Consider the following 27,943-nt stretch of genomic DNA (forward strand, 5'->3'; position numbering starts at 1 on the left):
GATGGGTAAATTCACACCTAATGGGTGGTAGTGCACACTGGGGGGATGGGCACACTTATAGCTCTGACTTAGGCAGTGCAAAGGCAATATATGTAACCAAAGAATTTGTACACTCATAATATTCTGAAATTTAAAAAAATATATAGAAAAAGAATAACATAATCAGAGTTCAAATCCTTGACTTTTAGTGTTTCCTAGCCACGTGACCACTAGCATATTGAGTGAAGCTTAACTTCTTCACAGAAAGATGAAGATAAAGAACCCTTTCATAAGATGCTGTACAATAAGGGGAGATAAAGCATGTAAACGACCCATTATATATTAAGGGTTAAATAAATGTGAGCCTCTATTCTACTAATATCTCACATTGATTGTTAAAATATAATTCCTGGATAACTTAGATGATATCTATTACATTTTCTTTTTTATGCTAGGCGGTGAATACATGAGTGTTTTTATATTATTTTCTGGCTTTCAGCATATCTGAAATATACCATAATTTTTGAAACATAAAAAAATATTTAACTTCTGACTAAAAACCTGTCAGAATTTTTAACACTTCCCATTTGCAGGGCTTTATATTTCTATGTCCCAAAACACAAATAAATATGAAAACTAAATTATATGTTCATATGTCTACCTTAAATAGATCAGGGGGATAAAGGTCTTTCTTTTTTAAAGATTTGTGGGTCACCCTCATATAAGCTAGAATTTTAATATTTCTTACCTCCTCCCCCTCAGGTGGAACATCAACAGATTGGAAGAAGACACTGATAAAGATGTTTCTATTAACAAAAAATTTCACACAGTAAACTGCAAGATTCTCCATATGAAGCCATTATTATCAAAACCCTTCTATACCACTTTTAGGGAAGGGGTGGAAAAAATAATTAAAAGTCACATCTTAAACAGGGAGCTCACTGACAGATATATTTCTTAGATAAAAGGTCACCAACCCAAAGGTCTTAGAATTTTAATTATAGTAAAAACAGAGACCTTAAACACATTTCAGAATACCAAGGACTGATTTTATACTTCTATATCAAAACATCAAATAATTTGATTATTATACCATTTGCTTATGTAAAGAATGGTACAAAACTATCCCCCTGAGGGCTTTATGGAAAGACCAAGGCAAGAAAGCCCTAGTTTAAAATAATCCATCCTCTTGTAAATGAGATCTGTGTGGGGGCAGGAAGGAGGGAGCATAACAAGTGGCCATTTCTCATTTTACAAGGCTCAATTAATATGTAGCTAATGAATTGTAAATATGGTAGTCGTCTGATCAAGACTGAAATGATTTGTCAGGTCCAAGTCAAAAATCAGACACAAACATATAGTAAATAAAAAAGTAAGTAGCTCAAAACTTGTTTTGGTTTTGTCTTTTGGGGGATTAGAGGAATGAAGAAAGAGATGAAAATGGTACAAAAAAAGAACTACATGGAAACAAGATTAAAAGGGAACCGAGTACCTTTGAGATTAGCATACTTTATTTACCTAGTATGTTCCACTAACTTTTTAAACTTTTTTTTCCAGATTCTCCTCTATAAACAATTTTATGCCATTGCCTGAGACACATGGAGCTAGTATTCAAAAGTATTTTGTGAGAGATACGAACTGTAACTTTCCTCAAAAAATAAAATATGGAAAGAACTACAATATATATAGGCTAATGTCTGCTAAAAAATCTGTTTTCTGAAAATGCCTTTTGGTGTTTCTATATTCATACACTTAATTTTATAAAAAGCTTCTTCAAGAGCAAGGATTGTTCATAAAAAATGATTTTTTTTTTTTCAATAACATAGCATGGTGAAACGAACAGGATGGCTTCTCTATCCTCAGATTTTTGATCTGCAGTTTCAAATATTCATGGTATGCTATAACCCATACTCTCTCCCCACTCATCAGGATGAAATACTTTTTACTATCAGTAGGTTTAAGTACACAGTATGATTTAATATTACCCTTACTCATGGTACCTAAAAGAAAAGAAAATGGTAGAGCAGCATTTGGGTGATAATTTTTTAAAAGGTGGAGCAGCATTAAGTGATGATATTTTTTAAAGGGAGGGAGAAACATCCACAGGGGTCTTTTCTCTATGAAAAATGTAGACATATCTATTTCTAATTAATAGGGAATAGGTGACAGAAATTGGAATAAAGCATCTAAATAGAAAAGGGAGGACAGAGTTGATGAGAGAGAGTCCACGTAAGAAAATAGTAGAGACTGTCTCCCAAGAGGCTTCTGAGGAGGATGAGGCAAGAAACAATACTAGTTTAACAGAATTCATCATTCCCTGGAACCTGTGGAGTGTGAGTGGTATTTTACAGCAAGGCTCAATTAACAAATGGCTAATTAACTGTAAACAAGGTGGTTGGTTTATTTGATGTCTTGCCAGTTCCAAGTCAAAATCAAACACACTCAAACATCAAGTTTAAAAAGAGGGGAGGGAGTCACTCAATAAAAACTGTTTTATTTTTTACCTTGGGGGGGGGAGTTAATTAACCAGATTAGAAATTAGATCAGCCAATCACTGAGTTCCTTGGCTCATGCTGCCACTTACCATCCCGATCTTGCAATAACAGCATAAAAGCCAACAGAACTTCTCTTAAGTCCCAGCTCCAAAAGTGCCAAACACTCTCAACTTAAGAATTCCTTGGTGTATTGCTAGTTTTTCCAGAACAAAAAAAAAAGAATTCCTTGGCTTACAGGGGGGACAAATTTTTGAATTGTAGGGTATACGTAGGGTATTTATGTGCCCTTTCAATTGAAAATCTACCTCTTTCTCTGCAGAGAAGTAATTCAAAAGTGTAACTATTGCTTAGAGAAGAAAAAATTGTGTTAATCAAAGCTTCCTACAGCTCTAGAGCAGCCATGATTAGTTTTAGTGTAATATGTGCTCTCTTTAATGCTTGCCTATTATACTGCTATTAGTCTCAGCACAGAATATGTTATAAATTATTTTCTCTGCCACTTTTTAAAATATCTTAAATGGAATGATAATTATCTTCCCCATGAGAGTATTTTCTCCTAATGAGCCACCAACAAATCTAGAAAAAGGGAAGAGCTGCTCTATTTCACCCTAAAATGAAATACACTGTTCAGTCACATTATTCTGCTTTTTTGAAATGTCTATTTTTAACTATACTGTAGTAGGATGGTAAATAAATGTATGAGTAAAGATAGTAAGCATAAACTTCATGGCTAAATTTACTGCAGATAGGTAACAATATATCAACATAAACTAGTATCTACTGTCAAATAACTGATTTCAATTTATCTTCAGCACTTAAAAAAGCCCTGAAATGCTTACTTTAATTTCAACTTGCTCTTCCATTTCTTTAGTTTTTATTGTAGTGTATTCCTTTTCAAGCCTAAGGGGGGAAAAAAAGATAAAGGTACATTTTCATTAAAAAGAAGTTACTAACTACAAAATTTTAAAAATATTCATAAACATAAAATAAAATTTTTTTAGTTTCCCCCCGGTTATAACTTGAGATATTTGATACAAGAAAAGTGATCTAAAGTGAGCCAAGACACAGAACTGAGTTTACAGATTCTATCCAGCCCTAAACTTACAAATGAACCATCTATCATTTTGCCTCAAATTAAAACACACCTAAAGAGTTCAACGGGCTTTTAACCAGAAAATCCTGGTACTAACATTGACTTTAAATTTTTTAATGAGTAAAAAGGGATAGCTCTTCCTTACAGAAGAATTCCAATTAACAAACATAGAAGGAATGAAGTGAACATAAAAATCACCATGAGAACTCCATAATAACTACTGAGGGAAGAACCACCAATGGATGCTAAAATTAGTGGGTCAAAGTTTAAGCACAGTCTCAAAATTATCTCTCCCAAAATATTTATTAATAGTAAGTACTTAAGGAAACAGTAAATTTACAGTACAGAATCCTGGCAGACAGCACCTGAGCTAACTGATCAAGGTTAACATCACCAGTAATACATATTGACATCATGCACCCCCTGTAAAGATGTACTGAGAAGGGGATATCATCTCTGTAGTATCCTTCCCAAGAATGCATATCCTCAATCTAATAAGAGAAAACATCAAACAAACCCAAATTCAAGGACATTCTATAAAATAACTGACCAGCTCTCTTCAGAAGTGTCAAGGTTATGAAAGACAAGAAAAGACTATTATTGATTGGAGGAGAGTAAGACATGATGAATAAATACAATGTACTATTTTTGCAACTCTACTGTAAGATTAAAATTGTCTTTAAGAAATTTATAGGCCACACAAAAATTAGTCCTACCAATTTTTTTTATCTTGCTCTCAACCACGAATACCAAGTTTACTCTAAATATTAATCAGACCAGGCTCCAAATAACTTACAGCTGCTTTATAAAATCAAAGTCTCCCTCAAAGGACAAGAATCTATTACTTACTATATGCATAATCTCATTTAGCTCACAGCAACTTTTTAATATAGTTTGTTATGCCCACTTTGGGTTTTATAAAGGTTGAGAAACTTGCCTACCATCAAAGCCTTGACAGCTACACTACTATGTCTCTCACTAAAGTGTATTAAAAGACCATAAGATATCCAAAAGAATTTATAAAAGACTCCAAAGATCTGCAAAACATTTTGAATAATGGTGGCACTACTGAAATGTTTATGGCCTTCACAAATGACTATTTTGAAGTAGTTACCAATATGCATTATGTGAAAATAACATTACTCATTCATGTACCCAGAACAAAACACTAGGAGCTATCACTTAATCCTTGCTTCTCAATTCAGTCACCATGTGTTTTTTGATTCAATCTCCTAAACAATCCTCTATAATCCACTATTACTTCTTCATCTCCACTGACAGTATTTCAATAAGCTTAATTTTTAAAAATAGTTTTAGATTTACAAAAATATTGTGAAGATAGTACAGAGTTTCCACGCACCCTGTCCCAGTTTCCCTTATTATTAAACATGTTACATTAGTATGGTACCTTGTTATAATGAATAAACCAATAAATACATTATTGTTAACTAAAATCCATGCTTCATATGTAGATTTCCTTAGTTTTTGCCTAATGTCCTTCTTCTGTCCCAGGATCCCATCCAGGAAACCACATAACATTTAGTTCTCATGTCTCCTTAGGCTCCTCTTGGCTCTATCAGTTTCTGAGACTTTCCTTGTTTTTAATGACCTTGACAGTTTTAAGGAGTACTAGACATATACTTTGTAGAATGTCCTTCAAATGGGATATGTCTCATAATTTTCTCATGAGTATACTGGGGTTATGGGTCTTTGGGAGGAATACCACAGAGGTAAGTGCCATTTTATTAAGGGTACAACAGAATATCACTATGGGCCGGGCGCGGTGGCTCACGCCTGTAATCCTAGCACTCTGGGAGGCCGAGGCGGGTGGATCGCTCAAGGTCAGGAGTTCGAGACCAGCCTGAGCGAGACCCCGTCTCTACTAAAAAATAGAAAGACATTATATGGACAACTAAAAATCTATATAAAAAAATTAGCCGGGCATAGTGGCGCATGCCTGTAGTCCCAGCTACTTGGGAGGCTGAGGCAGTAGGATCGCTTAAGCCGAGGAGTCTGAGGTTGCTGTGAGCTAAGCTGACGCCACGGCACTCACTCTAGCCTGGGCAACAAAGTGAGACTCTGTCTCAACAAAAAAAAAAAAAAAAAAAAGAATATCACTATGAATGTTGACCTTGGTCACCTGGCTGAGGTAGTGCTTGTCAGGTTTCTCTACTATAGTTACTTTGTTCCCCTTTCACTGACAGTGTTTTTAGGCTTTTATTATGGCTTGTCTAAATTACTTGAAGAGACTCTCTCTACTGCCAGGTTCATAACTCAATCTTTTTTACACACTATTACGAGAGTGGTCTTTTTAAAATGTTGATTTGGTTCATGTCACTCATGGAGTGTCAGTGGCTAGTCATTACCTTCAGACTAAATTTCAAAGGCTATAAATTTCAAAGGCTCTAAGAAAGCTCTTTGGAGCAATGGCTTATGCCTGAGCAAGAACAGGGACGGTATAAGATGAGTCTGGAACATTTTGCTGCCCTAATGGAAAAAAATTCTCAAAAAATCATGGGAACAAGTCAAAAGGACACAACAGCCAGCTCAAAGGGGTTCCCACCGGTCAAATCAGGGACAATTTGATAGTAATAGATTGTATCTTTTTGAATAAAATAAGAATCCATGAATTCACACTGATATAAGTGAATGAATGATGGAGAAGGGAAAGTTCTTCCTTACGGTAGAATGCCGATTAATAAGTAAAGAAGGAATAAGGGAGTAAGAAAATCATAAAAGGATATAAAAACCTGGTGAGCTAAAGCTTGGTGAAGAAAGAGGTTATTGCCTAACCTTAAAGTAACTTGCCACAAATTACTTATTACAAAAGGGAAAACAATAACTTTACAATAGTGAAACCTGGCAGAAGGATCAAAGCTAACATTACCAATTCTGAGAGAAACCAATAATATATACCTATTGTATGGTACCTATACTGCAGAAATTATTCCATAACATTGAGAAGAAATGAATCCTCCCCAAATCATTCTACGAAGCCAATGTCACCTTGATACCAAAACAAGAAATGAACACAACAAAAAAAGAAATCTATGGACCAATATCCCTTATGAATATAGATGCAAAAAAACCTCAACAAAATCTTAGCAAACTGAATTCAGCTGCACATCAAAAAAATAATTCATCACAATCAAGTGCAAAGCTAGTTCAACATACACAAATCTATAAATGTAATTCACCACATAAATAGAAGCAAAAACGAAGACTGTGTAATCCTCTCAATAGATGCAGAAAAAGCATTTCACAAAATTCAGCACCCTTTCATGATAAAAAACACTTTACAAAATAGGCATAGATGGGTCATAGCTCAAAATGATAAAAGCCGTATAAGACAAACTCACAGCCAACATCATACTGAATGGGGAAAAATTGAAAGCATTCCCACTTAGAACTGGAACTAGACAAGGTTGCCCACTATTACCACTTCTATTCAACATAGTTATGGAAGTCCTAGCCAGAGCAATCAGGCAAGAGAAGGAAATTAATTGTATCCAAATGGGGAAAGAAGAGCTCTTTGCTGATGATATGATATTATGCCTAGAAAACCCTGAAGATTCTGCCAAGAGACTCCTGGAACTGATAAATAAATCCAGCAAAGTCTCAGGTTATAAAATCAATATACACAAAGCAGTGGTTTTCATATATACCAGCAACAGTCAAGCTGAGAATCAAATCAAAGACGCAATACCTTTCACAATAGCAACAAAGAAAATAAAACACCTAGGAATATATTTAACTAAGGAGGTGACAGACCTCTATAGGGAGAACTATGAAACACTGAGGAAAGAAATTTGCAGAGGATGTAACCAGATGGAAAAACATATCACGCTCATGGATCAGTAGAATCAACACTGTTAAAATGTCTACACTACCCAAAGTGATTTACAGATTCAATACAATCCCCATTAAAATACCAACATCATTTTTCACAGATCTAGAGAAAACAGTTCTACACTTCGTATGGAACCAAAAACGACCCCAAATAGCATCAGGAGGCATCACTTTATCAGACTTCCAAGCTATACTACAAGGCTGTAGTAACCAAAACAGCATGGTAGTGGCACAAAAACAGAGACATAGACCTATGGATCAGAATGGATAACCCAGATATGAAACCATCCTCATATGACAAAGTAGAAAAAAACAAACACTGTGTAAAAGAATCCCTATTTAATAAATAGTGCTGGGAAAATTGGATAGCAACATGCAGATGACTGAAACAGAATTTGTACCTCTCACCACTCACAAAAATTAATTCATGATGGATGTTAACAGACTTAAACTTAAGGTGTGAAACTAAGAATTCTAGAAGAAAATATTGGGAAAACTATAGATAACAGGCGAGGCAAAGAATTTATGAAGACGACCCCAATAGCAGCAATAACAAAAATAAATAAATGGTACCTGATCAAATTAAAAAGCTTCTGCACAGCCAAGGACACAATCAATAGAGCAAATACACAATCTCCAGAATGGAAGAAAATATTTGCGTGCTATACATCTGATAAATGGCCGATAACCAGAATCGACAAAGAACTCAAGCAGATCAGGAAGAAAAAAAATTAAACCACCTTATTAAAAAAAGTAGGCAAAAGACATGAACAGAAGCTTTCAAAAGAAGATAGACTAATGGCCAACAAATGTGAAAAAAAATGCTCCACAGCTCTAATCATCAGGAAATGCAAATCAAATGAGATATCACCTAACTCCTTTGAGAATGGCTCTTATCAAAAAGTCCCAAAAAAAACAGATGCTGGCATGGATGTGAAGAGAAAGGAACACTTATACACTGTTGGTGGGACTGCAAACTAGTTCAACATCTATAGAAAGCAGTATGGAGATACCTCAAAGAACTAAAAGCAGAACTACTATTTGATCCAGCAATCCCATTACTAGGTATTAAATATTTACCAAAGGAAAAAAAGACATTTTATAAAAAAAGACACTTGCACTCGAATGTTTATAGCAGCACAATTCACAATTGCAAAAATGTGGAAACAATCCAATCATTACATGAGTGGATTAATAAAATGTGGTGTATGTATGCCATGGAGTACTACTCAGCCATAAACAATGGTGATCTAGTATCTTTTGTAACAACCTGGATGGAACTGGAGACTATTCTTCTAAGTGAAGTATGGCAAGAATGGAAAGAAATATACCACATATACTCAATACTAAATTGACACTAATCAATAAACACTTATGTGCACATATGCAAGTAAAACTAAACAGTAATCAAGTAGATGGGGGAAAGGAGGGGATGGGTAAATTCACACCTAACAAGTACAAGGCACACTATCTAGGTGAAGGGCACACTTATAACTTTGGCTCAAACTATACAAAAGCAAACTATGTAACCAAAATGTACCCCCATAATATGCTCAAATTAAAAAATAAATAAATAAATAAATTGGTACCGCTTTGGCAAAAATTTGTAATGTTGAACATGACTTACCCTACAACCTACTAATCCCACTCCTAAATATATATTATAGAAAATTTCTGGGCCGGGCGCGGTGGCTCACGCCTGTAATCCTAGCACTCTGGGAGGCCGAGGCGGGTGGATTGCTCGAGGTCAGGAGTTCGAGACCAGCCTGAGCAAGAGCGAGACCCCGTCTCTACTAAAAATAGAAAGACATTATATGGACAACTAAAAATCTATATAGAAAAAATTAGCCGGGCATAGTGGCGTATGCCTGTAGTCCCAGCTACTCGGGAGGCTGAGGCAGTAGGATTGCTTAAGCCGAGGAGTCTGAGGTTGCTGTGAGCTAAGCTGACGCCACGGCACTCACTCTAGCCTGGGCAACAAAGTGAGACTCTGTCTCAACAAAAAAAAAAAAAAAAGAAAAGAAAAAGAAAATTTCTGGTGCAAATATTCATAGTGTTTTCATAGCATAATAGCAACAAACAGATAAACCTGTGATGTCTCAAATGGCCATCAGGAAGATAAATAGTTTGTGGCAGATTCACTTAATGGAATACCATACAGCAGTGAAAATTAATGAACTACAGCAAGCACACACACACAAATTAATGAATTGTACTATCAGGAGCTCTGACTTGGGGGGAAAGGCGGTACATGGGCAACGTATGTAACCTGCAATTCTGTATCCCCCATAACAATAAGATGAAATAAAAAAAAAAAAAAACTACAAAAAAAAAATGAATTGTATTATCATAATGTTAATCAATAAACACAAGTCACAGATGACTACATATGGCATGTAATTTCATAATGCCCCCCAAAAAACATAACCATTTATATATATGTAGTGAGACTATTTTGAAAAGGTAAGATAATAAATGATGAATTCAAAATTCAGGATAGTGATCATCTCTTAGGCAATGTGATAGGTTCATGACAATTTGTTTTACTTACATGCTTCATAACTTAAAAACATATTTTATATATTCTTTTGTGTTTACCAAATATCATATGATAAAAGCTGAAAAATAAAGAGGCAATCACCCATATCCAAAGTTAACATATCAAGTATGATTAGGAATAAAAACCATGTATTAGATTTGCAACTGGGAAACAATTACTTTTTAACATCTCTTGTCTAGACTATCTCAATAGCTTACTAACTTCTCTCCCTGAATCTGTTCTGACTCTTAACTCCTCCACTATCTATTCTCCAAATAGCAGCCAGTGTGGTTTCTTAAAACATAAGTAATTCCTCTGTACTTACTAAAGGCGCCAAAGTCTATTCCAAGAGCTATACCCCCCGCCCCCATTTCCTCTCCAACCATCCCCTACCTCTTTCCTCCTGGCCTACTCTGTTCCAGCCACCCTGGCTACAATGACATTTGTCAAATATACCAAGCACATTTCTGCCTCCAAGTCCTTGTACTGCTTGCCCTCTATGTCTGGAGAGATCTTCAAGTTATCTGCATGACTTGCCTCTTACTTCTATTAAGTCCCCTCTTAAATGTCACCTTATATGAAAGGCTTTTGCCCATTACCCTATTTTAAAAAGAACATCACCCACTTATCTCTTCTCATATTGTCTTTCTTCACAGCACTTATCACTATCTGACATGTAATTTTGTTTAATTTCTGCCTCGCCACATAGGCACTAGCATGTAAGCTTCATGAGGAAACATAAATTCAATATTTTATTTCCAGCACCTAGAAAAATGTCAGCACATACTGTATACTCAAGAAATATACCTTGAATAAATGAAAAAAGAGGATTATTTCAAAAGAAGTAGTTTTAGTGGGAGAGTAAGAACAGATACCAGATTATGAAGGGTAAGAAATGATCGAGAAATTGCTATGTAGTCATGTTTATGTTCTAACTCTGTCCACGGAAAGATCCTAAAAGATAGGATACTGACATAATATAACGAGTACCCCTCACACCCAGATTTTCATCTCTAAATATTACTTCTCACTAAAAGACCAAGTCTGGGGCAGAAAATACACATAACAGGGCTGGAACATCTTTTGTACCTAAAAATAAGGGAGCAGTTAGGGACCACTGAGGTCATGTTAAAAGGATACGGGAACCATCTTAAAAGGACTCCTCTCAGCCAAAATTGAGATTATTTGAACAAAAAAAGTGACTATATTAAAGCATACTGTCAGACAATGCTGTTATTAAAAAAAAATAATTAAAAAATAAAGCATACTGAATATAAGCCCATGAGTCCTTAATAATTGCCCCCACTTTAAAAAAAAAACAGTAATTTAAAAGAACTAAAATTATTTCCACTAACTTCTTTCTCTGGAAACTGGTAATTGAAGGGAAATAATGAAACATTTATATGTGTTTCCAGTAGGGTAAAGTTAGCTGTAGTCAATGAAGAAAAGGTTAATGAAGAAAGCCAACTAATAAATCTAAGAATAATGATAGATTTTTTTTTAAAAATCATGATTTTGTTATCCTAAATGAAACAATTTAAACATGGAAAGTACCACCAATATACTTGTGAGCGGAGTAGGCCAAGAAATGAACGGTCATGATGAACTGGATAATCTCATGGTGCCAAAGTAGCAAGTTATAGAGTATTCATGGTTACCAAGAGGGAAAACATAACTTTATAATAAAAAGGCTGACTTTCATTACCTTAATCCAGTCATCAATCATGGCATCTCTAATAACATTGAGATAGACAGACATCATGCATCATTTAAGGTGAATATGAAGTGCATGATATCACCTATTAATTATTCTTGCCAAAAATATTTGCTCTTAATCTAATTAAGTCTTCACAATTAGTTTGCAGTTTACAGAAAATACAAGCAACAAAAAAATTAAATGAGATCACAAGGAAATAATCAGATAAATTCTTAAGATTGGATATTCTCTGTACAATTGACTTGCTCTCTGCAACAAGTCAATATAGTAAAAAGATGATCTGCAGTGGGCAGTTCTGATCTAATTTAAAAGAAATCTAAGGGCCAGGCATGGTAGCTCATGTCTATAATCCTAGCACTTTGGGAGGCCAAGGTAGGAGGATCATTTGACCTCAGAAGTTTGAGGTTGCAGTGAGCTATGATCATGCCATTGCCCTCATGTTTGGGCAACAAAGTAAGAAGACACTGTCTCAAAAATAAATAAATAAATAAACTAAGAAATAGAACGGAATACAATGCAATCAATGGCAAAAAACATTTTTGGCACAACTGGGGAAATCTGAACACAGACTGGGTATTAGGCAATATTATAAAATTATTTAATATTATTAAGCGGTAAAAAGCAATGTAGGGGAGGCAAATACCTTTATAGAGATGAATACTGAAGTATTAAAGAGTGAAATGTCACAATCTCTATAATTTACTTTGAAATACTATGAAAGAAAATAGATAAAGTACATATGGCAAAATATTAACTATTGGCCGGGCACAGTGGCTCACACCTATAATCCTAGCACTCTGGGAGGCCGAGGTGGGTGGATCGTTTTAGCTCAGGAGTTCGAGACCAGCCTGAGCAAGAGCAAGACCCTGTCTCTACTAAAAATAGAAAGAAATATATGGACAACTAAAAATATATAGAGAAAAAACTAGCCAGGCATGGTGGCACATGCCTGTAGTCCCAGCTACTCCGGAGGCTGAAGCCTAGGAGTTTGAGGTTGCTGTGAGCTAGACTGACTCCATGGCACTCTAGCCCGGGCAACAGAGTGAGACTCTGTCTCAAAAAAAAAAAAAATATATATATATATATATATATATAAACTATTAAATCTAAATACTATAATATACATATGGATATTTATTATTCTTTTTTTCTGTATGAAAATTTTCCGAATTGAAAAAAAAGCACATGAAATACGATCTGTAGCTAACAAGTAAAAATTATTCTTTCCTTCATGGTTAAGTTTCATAAAAGGAGAATGGAATGCCATGTTGAAGAAGGTTTTGTTTTTGTTGCTTCTAAGTCACAACTCAAAATTTCCTTCTTAGGCTGGGTGCGGTGGCTAACGCCTATAAATCCTAGCACTCTGGGAGGCCAAGACAGAAGGATCCCTTGAGCTCAGAAGTTCAAAACCAGCCTGAGCAAGAGCGAGACTCAGTCTCTACTAAAAATAGAAAAATTAGCTGGATGTGGTGGTATGTCCCTGTAGTCCCAGCTACTCGGGAGGCTGAGGCAGGAGATCACTTGAGCCCAAGGGTTTGAGTTTGCTGTGAGCTAGGCTGATGCCACGGCATTCTACTCAGGGCAACAGGGTGAGAGATTCTGTCTCCAAAAAAGAAAAAAAACTTACCTTCTTACATTGAAGAAAATGAAACAACAGAAATAGAGGGGTTGAAGATAAAGGATAGAAAGATAATTAATGGAGTAAGAACCTGGAAGAGATGGGAAGGAATAACATCTTGTATTCTGAATTAGCCTTATAAAGGAATAAAATACTGTATTCTGAAAGAGGAAGAAAAGGAATACGGCTAAGGCAATAAAGTTGAAGACAGCAAGTTTAGTAAGTTTGAAAATGATGGATGAGCTGGGTGCAGTGCTTCATGCCTATAGTCCCAGCTACTTGGGAGGCCAAGGCAGGATGATCACTTGAAGCTAGGAGTTTCAGACCAGCCTGGGCAATGTAGTAAGATCCTGTCTCAAAAACAAAGAAAATAAAATGATGGCTAATGAATTAAGAATAAGCTAATCTGCTGAGAGTTAGGTATGGCAAAAAAGAGACAGGAGCTTAGGAAAAATGGTAAGGTCTGAAATAACCACTGTGGGGAATGGGAGAATTAACCAAAGCCAATATAAACATACATGGAAGGGCATTGGAAACATAACTTACTATCATCAATCTCACTAACTATACGACAACACTTGGCTACATAGATACAGGATACAAAAGAGGAGAGGAAATAGGCCGGGCACAGTGGCTCACGCCTGTAATCCTAGAACTCTGGGAGGCTGAGGCGGGAGGATCACTCGAGGTCAGGAGTTTGAGACCAGCCTGAGCAAGAGTGAGACCCCCTCTCTACTAAAAATAAAAAGAAATGATTTGGACAGCTAAAAATATATATAGAAAAAAAAATTAGCCAGGCATGGTGGCACATGCCTGTAGTCCCAGCTACTCGGGAGGCTGAGGCAGAAGGATTGCTTAAGCCCTGGAGTTTGAGGTTGCTGTGAGCTAGGCTGACACCACGGCACTCTAGCCTGGACAACAGAGCGAGACTCTGTCTCAAAAGGAAAAAAAAAAAAAAAGAGGAGACAAAATATACTTATCCAGACCAGAGGAAGGCTTTTAGACTTCAGACAAGGGATTTTGATAAAGCAGGGATAGTAGGAATATGACAGTAAAAGAACTAGAGGGTGAGAAGTTTGATAAGTAAATAATTGAAATTTCAGAAATGAACTGAACACATGATAAGATCTAAAATGAGAATCCATTACCCAGATTCTCTAACAGACTTTAAAAGTAAAACAAATTCTCTGTTTGGCTAGTGTGATTGAAATGTGGCTCTACCAAGTAGCAAAAATTGAGATGACTCTTTAAGTTTTTATCAGTTACAAAGCAGAGCAGCTTTTTGGTCTATAGCGTCTCAACATGATTATGGTTACTAGAAATGTCACAAGTATTTCAGTAATAATAAAAATTGAAGCTCACAAATTGGCTTGTTTTTGCCAATTAAAGCTAACTAATTTTCATAATTCTCACTCATTTAAATATACTTTCTGGATTAGGAACATCCATGGTAGTAGTATGTTACATATATTAATGTAATTTTGTATTGCAGCAGAAAAGATCGTGATAACTTATAGCATATAACATTGTTATCACTTTAAAGCATTTTATGCCATAGAAACTAGTGCCAGAAATGCTATGACCTCAGACTAAGAACTATTTAAGTACTCAAAGCTAGAAGAATAATAGCTATCATTAATTAATACACTTATTCGATTTCAAAAATAAAACCAATGAGCCAAGACTGCTTATCTTGAACTTTTATGACATACATACCAAGAAAAGCTTCATTAGAAAGTAACACACAAATAAATAAAATTTTATGCTCTTAATCCATACCTCCTGTCTATCTTTCTGGTTATGCTAATCTTGAACTTAAGTGACACTTTGGGGTCAAAGTAAGAGGAAAATAATGTCAATGAATGGGACCACACCATATAAGTGATTTTTAAAATAACAGCACACTCACATATATACCTATACCAGGCAATGTGGAAAGGGAAACGGAAGTTTTAAAGGCAGTAAACACTAGTCCCATGTACTGCTATTAAAAGTAGTATATTCCAACATTAGCTTTATGTTATACTGAAACCAATACAACCAAATAAAATAATGCAGTTCTATAACCTAACGAGGAAAAATGTACTTATAACTAGAATGTTTTGCCACTTCCCTGGAATTTCCTATGTACTTCAACAAACCCCTACAACTAAAAAGAAAACTATAAAATACTTACTTTTTCATTTTTTTTGAGTTGTATTTGACTTGGTAAGCTGCTTGGATTAATTTGTCTGGACCTCCATCAAACTGATGTGGAATGACCTTCTGAAAGTGCTAAGAAAACAACAAAAGAAAAACATAAGAACTACTTAGTGCTGTTCATTATTAACTAATTATTAGTGAAATACAAAGACATTCAAGAAATGATAAACTGACTTACCTGTAACATCCCTTCCATGTCAAGTTGCATTAGTTCTGCCTGATTCATTTGAAGAAGCGCTAATCCTACTCGAAACACTATTTCTAAACCCTGAGGAAACAAAGTAAATAAGGCCAAATTGGTCTTACTCTTCCATCAACAAAAACTAATCATTCAAAATAATACTAAGGTAGACATTTAGGGATCTAAACTAGGAGCTGGCAAACATTTTCTGTAGAACCAACTAGCAGTATTTAGGCATGGTGGGCCATTATAGTCTCTGTCAATTACTCAACTCTGCCATTGTAGCCCACAAGCAGACCTAGACAACATAGAAACAAATGGGAAAGCTGTGTTCCAAGAAAACTTTATTTATAAAAACAGGTGGTCAAGGAAGTAGTGAATAGAATGGTGGCTACTAGAGATTGGTGAGGGTGGTGGGAAGGGGTAATGAAGAGGTGTTGGTGAAGGGGTAATTCTGTTAAATAGAAGGAAGAAGTTCAGTGGTACAATGGGGCAACTATAGTTGACAATGGTTTATTGTATTTCAGAATAGCTAGAAATTTTCAAATGCTCCCAACATAAAGCAACGATGAATGTTTCAGGTGAATCATGTCCCAGTTACCCTGATTTGATCACTATATGTTGTGTGCTTGTATCAAGATGTAACATATACTCTATGAATATATACAATTATTATGTATCAATAAAAAAAATAAAATAAAAACAGGTGGAAGGACAGATTTGGCAGGCAAACCAGGACAGATTGGTACATGAATCACAGTTTGCCAAGTCTTATCTAAACTAATTTAGATAGGTAATACAAATTCATCTTCCCAAGATGTAATTATAGTAACAATTACCACTGGGTTCAGAGAATAGAAAAGGATCAGTACTGCATGTCACTGACAATCAAAAGGACAAAAACCTGCAATGTGTTCACAGAATAGAAGAAACTTCATTAACTTAATTATACTAATTATTACTTCTTACTCTTTGGATAACAGATGCATTGCAACAATGTTAACTGTATGGCAAATTTTACCTCTCACTAACTAATGAAGAGGTTTTTCTTTTTTTTTTTTTCCAAGAGACACAGTCTCACTCTGTTGCCCAGGCTGGAAGACAGTGGTGTGATCACAGCTCACTGCTCTCAAGCCTCATGCCTCAGCCTCCCAAATAGCTGGGACGTAAGGTATGCACCACTATGCCCAGTTAATTTTTTTTTTTTTTAAAGAGATGGGGTCTCACTATGTTGCCCAGGCTGGTCTCAAATTCCTGGCCTCAAGCAATCCTCCCACCTGAGCCTCCCACCTTTGCCTTCCAAAGTGCTGGTATTACAGGTGTAAGCCATAACATCTGGTCTGATAAAGAGGTATGATTAAGAGTGTGGGCTCCAGAATTTGAATGTCTACATTTCAATCCTAGTTACTACACCACTTATGTGCTGTGTGTCCACAGATAAGGTACTAACCTTTCTCTAAGTCTCAGCTTCCTCATCTATCATCTAACAAATGGGGAAAATAACAGTACCTACCTGATAGGGTTATTATCAGGTTTAAATGAAATGATCCATGTAAGCAGTTTAGCAAGGGACACATGGGTCTCCCATATTGCTCTCTGCATTGCCCTACTCTAATAAACTCAATGACCCCTTTGCCCATTTCTTGCTCTTAGTCTGCCCATTAGCTCTGCAGTCTCCAACTCCTGGGCTGTGGCCTGTTAGGAATAGGGCCCCTAAGCTCCATCCCTACCCCACCGGTCCATGGAAAAACTTAGGAACCAGGGGTCCACACATCAAGTGGTGAGTGGCAGGCGAGTGAGTAAAGCTTCATCTGTATTTACAGCCGCTCTGCTCCCCATCACTTGCATCACCGCCTGAGCTCCTCCACCTACCCAACCCCCACCCCACACCATCCATGGAAAAATTGTCTTCCATGAAACTGATCCCTGGTGCCAAAAAGGTTGGGGACACTGCTAGCTTACCTCAGACATAAAGATATCAAATATCCTTGTTGCAATTGGTAGTGGAAAAGTTGTAAGAAAGATAGTCAAAAACCAGGATGATGCATACATTGAGGTATGAAAACTTTGAGATTGAAAATGTACAAAAAGCTCTGGAAGATGCTCCTAAAGAGAAGAAAATAATTTGTTAAAGCATAGCAAAACTGAGTATTTTAAATCACATCATTGTACACATACTAGATTAGCCTACGGCAAATGTAAAGACAAGATCAAGCATCATATAGAAAAGCTAAGATGTAGAAAATGACACATTCAAGATAGTGGCTACTATCTAGGAAGGGAAGAAAGTGAAAAGAACATGGAGTGGGAACTTTTGGTATACTTAAAACATTTAATTTATTAATGAAAAGAAACAAAACTTTTATATTTGTTTAATATTACTGGTGGGTACATAGGTGTCTGATATTTTCTATACTTTTCTATCAACTATAACATTTCAAAAAAAGCTTTTAAAAATTAAAGAAATGCTATGCTAAAATACTTTCAGGCACTATCTGCCATTAATCGCCTATTCTTGCCTTCCCAAGGAATAGGAAAACCCCAAAATAAAGATGCTTTAGCATCTCCAGTAGTTCAAAACATAAATGATACATTAACTGAAAATATAACATCAAGAGAGTTTAAGGTTGGTAAAAACAAACTTACTATTTCAGAAAAAAATTTAAGAACCATCTCAAGATCTATTTTGACTTTTTCTTTAAAATATAAAACCAAAACAAAATCACTATGTACTCCATAAATACGTATGATTATTATGTCAATTTAAAAAAATAAAATAAACAAAAATGAAGATAAGGCCGGGCGCGGTGGCTCACGCCTGTAATCCTAGCACTCTGGGAGGCCGAGGTGGGCGGATCGTTTGAGCTCAGGAGTTCGAGACTAGCCTGAGCAAGAGCGAGACCCCATCTCTACTAAAAATAGAAAGAAATTATATGGACAGCTAAAAATATATATAGAAAAAATTAGCCGGGCATGGTGGCGCATGCCTGTAGTCCCAGCTACTCGGGAGGCTGAGGCAGTAGTATTGCTTAAGCCCAGGAGTTTGAGGTTGCTGTGAGCTAGGCTGACGCCACGGCACTCACTCTAGCCCGGGCAACAAAGCAAGACTCTGTCTCAAAAAAAAAAAAAAAAAAAAATGAAGATAAAATGTAAGAACATTTTACCTAGACCCTTACTCCCACCACATATATTAATAGAAAAGAAAGAGGATTTTATAATTCTTGTGGGTAAGGCTGCCAGGGGAAAGGACATTTGTAAAAATGGTTCTCATGCCAACTAAATCATTTCTTAAATACTGCTCATTTAATTGAAATTTAAATAAATGAAAATATTTATACTATTATATAATAGAATATATTAAACTTATTTATATATATAAAATATAAAAATTAAGTCCAGAAAGGTAAAATATTTCAAAGGTATTTTTCACTTGATTTTGATTCCACTCCTCCTCTCTCCACCTTCATGCAGTCACCAGACAATTTGAGTCTTAAACTAGCAACACAAAATGAAGAAAACATAAAAAGAAAAAAAAGATTATAGGCTAGCCAGAAAGTGAGATGAAAATTTAGAGGCAGGTGAGAGGATTGAAAAAAACGGAGAAGACTGTTTCAAAGTATTAATAAATGGACTGGCATCAGTGTCATATCATAAAGTTTCTGTAAGAGAGCTTAGACTACATAATAATAGGATGTAAGAGAACATACTAAAGAAACTCATGCACCTAGATAATGGGTTTATAATACATTTGGCACAAATGTTTACAGTTTGAATATGAAAACTGCAGTCAAGCTCCAGACTGAGATCTACCTAAAGACAGCGCCTAATTTGAAAGTAGGTCTAATTGTGTTAACCAACCAAAAAATGATCATGTGATTAAAACACCGATTTCTTTAATTGCTTTAATGCTTTCAACATGAAATCTGCTTAGTTATCACTCAGATGAAGATGACAAAAAATATGAAGGCAATATGCCTTTTTAATTAACACTGCACTTTTACCTGTATCATGCATTCAAACTGGTACATACAAAGGCCTAATTCTGCCATGCTTGGTTTAAAAAGTTCACGAAGTCTATAATCTTGCATTAATTTAACAAATACACAGAAGGCTTCTTCTTCTGGCATCTACATTAGAAGAAAAAGGCAACATAGATGAATGTTCTGTGATACACGAATAAGTCAAATTATATTTAAAAGAAGTACCCATTCAACCATAAACACTGTTTTGACTGACCTTATGGTATAATGTTAAGAGCAATGGAATATCAGGATGTTCTAGTCTCCTATTCTATCACCAAGAATGAGAAGTTAGACATACCTTATAACCTCTGAGATGAACTGCCTCAATTTGCCCAATTTATTAATTCAACCAACAAATACTGACTTATAGCCAGATACTTTTCTCTCTTTAGGTATATACTAGTGAACAAAATAAACACAATCTCTACTCTCAAGGAGCTGTAACTTTCTAGTGGGGGGAGATAGACAATACATGGAATATATCAACTAATATATACGTCAGATGGTCATGGGGGTTCTAGAAGTAAAATAAAGTAGGGTCATAGGGAATGCTGGGGAGATACATTGCTATTTACGTAGGTCAGGGAAGGTCCCTTGATAAGGTAACATTTGAGCAGAATCCTGAAGAAAGTAAGGGAGCATCTGAGGAAAGAACAGTTCTGAAAGACAGAAGAATACAAAGGTCCTAAGCTGGAATCATGTTTGGCATGCTCAAGGAACAGCAAACAGGGAACTACTAAATTAGAAGTAATGTTATGAGTGCAGGTTAGGTTACTGAGAAGAAATAACAGGGAACCAAAAACATAGAGCTTTAGAGGCCACTCTAAGGATTTTGACTTTTACCTTAAGTGAAATGGGAAGCTTCCCAAGGATTCTGAGCAAAAGTGATATAATATGGCATAAATGTTAAAAGAACTTGTAAAGTGTACGTTCATATTTTCTGAAGTTGGGGTTTAAAGGTACCAATTTCACATTTTATGTGTAAATGACTAGGAAATTATAGCAAATAAGATAATGATTATGAAAGCTCTGTAAAGAGCTACAAAGATAGTCAGAATATTTAGGGAAATAATATCTAAATTGTTAAGCCATTTTTTTCAAAATAATAAAATTTGCTAATTCTCATTCACTCACATTTTAACAGTGTCTTTCAAAAGAGAACACTCCAAAGCATCTCCAGGTATACTTCTCACTGAAGAATGTTGCTAATAACAACACATTTTTACTGGCCTTGACACAGTCATGGACAGGAGCCAAGAGTTTCTTGGCAAAACCTGCACTTCCTCCTTCCTCCCAACACACATAGCCACAGTTTTGCCTTGGAGACCATCTCTATTAATCCTATCAAGCCCTACAGCCTCACTGATTTATGACACTCACTACAAGAAGTCCAAGATCCCAAAACTCTCATCCTATTGTTCTATTGTTCCCCTAATCCGGCCCCATTGCCACAATCTTCCCTAAATCTTCCCAAAGCACTTTCTGGAATCCATATCCTGCCATCAACAAGATATTCTACTTATACCCTCAATCTCTTTCACAGATGTTCCTAAATCTGGCTCTCTCCTAAGAATATTTCAACACTGACACCTAGGTCTCCCCACAGGGTAGCTGTTTTCCCTCCCAAAGCACTGGAAGAAAGAGGCCAGGGCCTGTTAGCAAGATAAATGTCCTTAGGCAATTTCATCACTGTGCAAATACCACAGAGTGTACTTACCCAGACCTAGATGGCGTAGCCCACTACACCTAGGCTATACGGTATAGCCTATTGCTCCTAGACTACAAACCTGTACAGCATGTTACTAATTACAACTATTTGTGTATTTAAACATATCTAAACATAGACAAGGTAAAAATATGGTATTATAATCTTATGGGCTCACTGTTATACATATGGTCCACTGTTGACCAAAATGTCATTATGTAGTACATGATTATAATTTCCCCTGTTTGTCTCACAAGAATTTCTTCTCTTCTGGACATACCAAAACAAGTTTCATTCCCTCTCCCCTTTTTAATAGCATTGATATGGGAACTGGGGGAGGGCTTCTTTTTAAATGGTGATATTTAAAAAAATAAGTCGGGATAATTTGACAAGCCCTTAGCTCCACAACAAATAAAATTCCTGTATAAATTTCCAAAGATGTACAATATAAATAAGATTTTCATACCAACACTTTAATCACATATATCCTCCTTGGCTGAAGAAAGATTACTACTCATTAAATATTGACAAATAAGATCTAAAAATACAGTAGTTACAGGCTTCAGTAGACTATTATGGTACAGATGTATATATCAAGAAGTTGAAATTTCATTTGGTGGCAAGATATTATTGTATGTTGTTATTGTAATACTTTTAATCTTTTTTTTTTTTTTTATTGAGACAGGGTCTCACTCTGTTGCCCAGGTTAGAGTGCAGTGGCATCATCACAGCTCACTGTAATGGCAAACTCCTGGCCTCAAGCAATCCTCCTGCCTCAGCCTCCCGAGTAGCTGGGCATACAGCACCACCATGCCAGCCAAATTTTTCTATTTTTTAAATAGACAGGGTCTCACTATGTTGCTGAGGCTGATCTCAAACTCTTAGTCTCAAGCAATCCTCCCGCCTCAGCCTCCCAAAGAAAGTGCTAGGACTACAGTTGTGAGCCACCGTGGCCAGCCCACACTTTCAATCTTTTAAAGGGCAAACTAAATATTCCTATTCAAATTATGCCTGTGGAAAAATACTCAATCTCCAGTTATACTGAATAAAAACAAAGATGATTTTTAAATTCTCTAATCTAACTTTAATAAAAAACTTAATTGAACATTTAATACTTGCACTAACTTACCTGCATAAGCAACAATCCAACTATAAAAGCACTTCCTTGACAGTAACCGACCTCACGATCCACTAAAGAATATGCCTAAAAAGTAAAAAATGTTGTTCAAAATACTTCAACATGGTAAATTATACCTTCCTTCTCCAAAAGCCTAAAATTGGTGAGACAGGTAGATTAAAAGACCATTTATTTTTTAGAAAAGCTCTTGCTTGCTTGTTACAGACATTATCCTATAAATATTTAAAAGGCAAATGTTTTATTACATAAAATTTTCTTTTAACAATTTCCAATTAGAAATTGGCAGCTTCCAAGGACAAAAAAATTGAGGAATTTGTACTTAGGAAGATAGTAGGGATTAAAAATCAAATAAAATTTATAACTAATAGAGATAAAACTAGAGTAAAGGCAAAGATTGGCAAAACTGAAATGACTTAACAAGAAATCAGTATTTCACAGAGGTAGCTAGATGAAAAGAAATTAGGGGAAGAAAAAATTACAGTGGTACACCTTTCAAGGGTTAATCACTCTTAACAACACTGGCCATAGCAAGCAGAAAAATTTGCTAAGTGTATGAATGCAGCCACGATAGGAGAAACCCACATTCTAGGTTTTGAACCCCACAGATGGTAAATTATCCATTTTCATAGAGGATCTCTCTATGGTATATGATTTATCGGTCATTTCATTTCTATCGACTAATGCTAAATGTGATAAATTTTCTAACAAGTTCTCCAACTACACAGTAATGTACCATCAGAATTAAGGCAAAAATTATGCTAAAATCAATTTTATTGTCAAAGCAACTGATTTTTGTGATAGGAGTTCACAGTGAAAAATGTATAATTTCAACCTTCTGAGAATTCATTTTGTTTCAGAAAAATGAATAAATAAAACTTACCTTCATTACATTAAATAAAACTTCCTGTCCAAGGCTATCTTTTTCCTTAAAAAAATTGTGTTCAGGATAAGTTCTAGCAATGTCCCTTCGGATCAATTTTTCACAAGGTGAGGTCATTTTCAGGAGTTCTGAATACTGATCTTTAATTGGCATACTTTGTGCACTGCATAAAAGTTGCCAAACTATTGCTCTAAAGTGGTGGGGTATCCCTTTACGAACAAGTTCCTAAAAATAAAAATAGAATATTAAAAATGAATTATTAAAGTCTCCTACCTTACAAGTCAAAGAAGATTTATTGGGGATCAGAACAAAGTGGAAGACTTTATCAAACTTATAATGCATGAAGCTAGTTTTATAAGATGAGGGAACCATTTAACCAAGGCTAAGATTTGGTCCTTGGCTGTACCTTGTACTGGTTGGGGATTTAGAATGCCATAGATAAATTCTGGTTATTTTACTCAGAATGTGGCCACCAAAGGTATTAAATACTTGAAAACCTATAGAGGGCTATGAATGATGATACAATACCTATTATGTTTCAAAGGGCTTTTGAAGGCAAAAAAGTAAAATACTGATAATTCAAGAATGTAGGATGTCATAACTTCATTTCTGAATGAGAGAATTTAATTTCTAAAATAATTTTCAGCTATATAGTTCTACATTATCGCAACCTTATAACAACTGATAACACAAATCAAAACTTTTGTGGACACAAATAAATGAAAACATATAAAGCAGACTATTATATAGCTTGGAAATTATCAGAATTTGGGTTTTTCTAATCCTCTATTAATTGATGCCCGATGCCTGATGCCTTTTGAGATAAGAGGAAGAACTTCAATAAAGAACACAAATACCTTAACTTGCTTTTCCTTCTTTTTACGTACATCTTCCCATTCGTTAACAATTCTTCCCCAAAGAATCCAGGAATCTTCCTCAAGGTGGCTGAGGTTGCTAGAGGCTGATGAACTTGATACAAGAGAGGAGCCACTGTTTCTTCTTGACCCATTTACAGATCTTAAAGACTTACTATCCGTCTCTAACAATCTAAAACACAATTAGAAACTGCTCAAGATCTCATTTCACAGTGACACTAGATAAGGTAGTGATTATACTTAGAGCTTTACTACTGCAATTTAACCATTATTTTAAAATATAGTTTTAATAACATACATAATTTCAATAATATGGGTTGGCATCAATAAAATAACTGCTGTATTTTTTTACCTATGCATAGCATTCAAAATAGCAAATTATGTTAAAACATTTTAGTGCTACTAGCCCCATTATAATTTCCCTTTATTGCCACTAAAAATTCAAACTAGGGAAAATCTGATGAGAAAAGTGGTTGGGCAAGCTCCAGGAAAAAAGAATCTATACTCGAAAGAGGTACAACAAATTCTCATGTTTACTACATGTCCATGGCTTAAAAAGTAAGGCAGAGCCACAGAAATTAACCAAATCCCTTCTCTTTTTTCATTTTGCTTTGTGAATACATAACTAATTTGTTCAAACAAAAAGTGTTTTATTTGGCCCATACTGTATTTGTATAAAAAACTGAGCTATGCTCAGAGTGCAGTGGTGTTTACGACTAATTGATCACAACCAAGTACAGATTCCTTTGTGCCTTCTCCACTTCCATTGCTTCACTTAACTAGCTTTTTTTAAAAGAAAAAAAAAAAAAAGACAAAACTGAGCTATGTTAGCTGGGCATGATGGCACATGCCTGTAGTCCCAGCTGCTCCAGAAGCTGAGGCAGGAGGATCACTCGAGCCCAGGAGTTTGAGGTTGCAGTGAGCTATGATCATGCCAGTACACTCTAGCCCAGGCAACAAAGTGAGACCCCGTCTAAAAAAAAAAAAAAAAAAAAAAAAAAAAAAAAAAAAAAAAAAAAACTGAGCTATTACTAATATTAAAATTGGAAGATTTCATGTATTTGCTTATATATTAATACATGCATACTTTATATTCTATATTTGCTTAAAAAATAAAAAGATATGGCAAAAGTAGGCCCATATTCCTGCATAAGAAGAATAGAGTATAACTGAGGAGGAGCTTCTTCCTTTAAATGAGGAAGGACTTTAATCTACTCAATCTCCATAATCCCTACTGTCTCCCCAAAACCCAGGCCAACTAACAGCTGCTATTTATCATTGGGCTTGCACTGTTAACCTGGGACCTCTTCACTCTTAAGCTCCCTAATGAATTTTGCAACTCTGTTTTAGGCCTCTTCCTCATCTGTAACAAGATGGGTTAAGATAATCTCAAAGATCCAATCCATGACTCATCACAATATTAAATCTTTTATTTCTTTCATATATGCATAGGCTATAAAAGGAGGTTGGAAGGTGCCTCTATCACTATCAAGATATGTCATTCAAATAATAAGGGTCCTGAATGATCCATCTGTATAGTACTTAACATAGCTACTACTAACTTCTGATAACTCCTTCAGAAAAAATCATCTACTTTAGGGCACAACAAATGTTCTCAATACCAATTTATGAAATATAAAAACTGAGAAAGAAAAGAAGCATTTAGATCAAATCCTATCGAGCAGATTACAGAACCACCCTTTCAGAGCCAGATTTATGCCCTTCTCATTTTTATATCCCTTAGGACCGTGCAGCTCTGTGCAAAGTATATTATTTATTGAACAGAAATAAAATCATTAAGTCTCATATTTTAAAAAGCCTTCCAAATTCCACGTAATATTTATAATAGTATAAACTGAACAAATTCTATTCCTATTTAGGGAAAATTTAATATATTTTCATGGTATAATATTTAAATAAAATTTCCCAAATATTGCTAGAAACAAAAAATTTATCAGCCAAATTAAGCACAACTGCTATAATTTTTATTTAAAAAAATTAATGATGCTTTACTTTAAATATGTTTATATATATTATCTCAGTACATCCATAATATATCTTATGGAAAAAGTACTTTAAGTAATTTTCTATATGATTCTAAATACTACAAATTCTAAATGGAATAGAGAAACAGACTTTACTGAAATAACCTGAACCTAAATTCTTCTCTTCACTTACTAAACGCTTGCTATATGCTATAACAATTAAACTACATCACTACCATCAACAGAGAGACATGTAGTTCAAAGAAAATGATATCTCCTAAGTTAAACCAAAGTGTGAGGTATAATGAAAGTACAGACAAAGAAGTGCCTAAACAGAAGGCTTTTAGAGAGTCAGAAAGATCTTAGATAGCTGAGTTGCAACTTTTGGGATAAATGAGAATGCCAAGTGAATTCATGGCATTAGTGGGTTAGAGAAGGTTAAGCAGTTCACATCACAGAACCCCGAAATAGCCTATCCAATTATACAAAGCTGTGAGAAACACAAATAAAATATTTAAGATATCATGTTATTTAAAGATACTATCCCTGCCTTATCTCACATCATATATACAAATGACTCAAGGCCAGGTGCAGTGGCTCACACCTGTGATCCTAGCACTCTGGGAGGTTGAGGTAGGAGGATTCTTGAGCTTGGGAATTCAAAACCAGCCTGACCAAGAGTGAGACCCCGTCTCTACAAAAAAATACAAAAATTAGCCAGACGTGGTGGCCCGCACCTGTAGTCCCAGCTACTTTGGAGGCTGAGGCAGGAGGATCACTTGAGCCCAGGAGTTTGAAGTTGTAGTGAGCTATGATGATGCCACTGCACTCTAGCTGGGGCAACAGAGTCAGACTCTCTGGCTCCCAAAAAAAAAAAAAAAAAAAAAACCTGTGCTCTTCAAAAGATACCATTGTAAAAAATCAAAAGGCAAGCCAGAACAGAGATTAAGAAAAAAATAGTCTCAATACATATATCTTGCAAAAGATTAGGATACAGAATATAAGAACTCTTAAAATCAATAATTAAGAGGCCCAACATCACACTTTTAAAAATGAGTAAAAGACTCACCCTGACACTTTCCAAAACAAGATAATCAAATGGCCAATAAGTACTTGAAAAACGTTCAGCATCTTTAGTCACCAGGTAAAGGTAAGTTAAAACCATACTACACACAAATTAGAATGGCTACAATGAACATACCAAATGTTGGCTAGGATGGGAGCAATTATAACTCATATCAATATAAGAAGTGTAAAAGAGTACAATCACTTTCAAGGCTATTTCATAATTCCTTACAAAGTTAAGATACATTTCCACATGTCCCAACAAGTGAAATGAAAACATATGCCCCAAAACCACTTGTAGTTGAAAGTTCATAGAAACTTTATATTCATAATAGCCCAAAACCAGAAACAACCCAATGTCCAGAAAAATAAATGATCAAATTATGGTATGTGCATTCACTGCAAAACTACTCAGCAATAAAAAGAAACAAACTGCTGATACATGCATCAACCTGGATGAATCTTATAGACATTAGGCTGAATGAAAGTCACGTGTAAAAGAGTATGTACTAACGACTCCATTTATATGAACTTTAAGAACAAGCATAATATAGAAGTAAATCCTCATGACTTTGAGTTAGGTAAAGCCTTCTTAAATAT

General features: G+C 35.4%; 1 protein-coding gene across 3 annotated transcripts in view; it reads right to left on the reverse strand.

The window, feature by feature from the left end:
- EVI5 (ecotropic viral integration site 5) overlaps positions 1–27,943 on the reverse strand; it is a 180,763-nt gene that overhangs the window by 115,823 nt on the left and 36,997 nt on the right. For all 3 annotated transcript variants that reach the window (XM_069478215.1, XM_069478214.1, XM_069478213.1), the window contains 8 exons: positions 24,276–24,465; positions 23,419–23,643; positions 22,530–22,604; positions 19,675–19,800; positions 17,636–17,779; positions 15,671–15,760; positions 15,467–15,564; positions 3,314–3,374 (listed from right to left, as the gene is read on the reverse strand). In XM_069478215.1, coding sequence (XP_069334316.1) covers positions 3,314–3,374; positions 15,467–15,564; positions 15,671–15,760; positions 17,636–17,779; positions 19,675–19,800; positions 22,530–22,604; positions 23,419–23,643; positions 24,276–24,465 — 1,009 coding nt within the window. The remainder of the gene's footprint in view (positions 1–3,313; positions 3,375–15,466; positions 15,565–15,670; positions 15,761–17,635; positions 17,780–19,674; positions 19,801–22,529; positions 22,605–23,418; positions 23,644–24,275; positions 24,466–27,943) is intronic.

This window comes from Eulemur rufifrons, chromosome 8, assembly GCF_041146395.1.
Source record: "Eulemur rufifrons isolate Redbay chromosome 8, OSU_ERuf_1, whole genome shotgun sequence".
Taxonomy (NCBI): domain Eukaryota; kingdom Metazoa; phylum Chordata; class Mammalia; order Primates; family Lemuridae; genus Eulemur; species Eulemur rufifrons.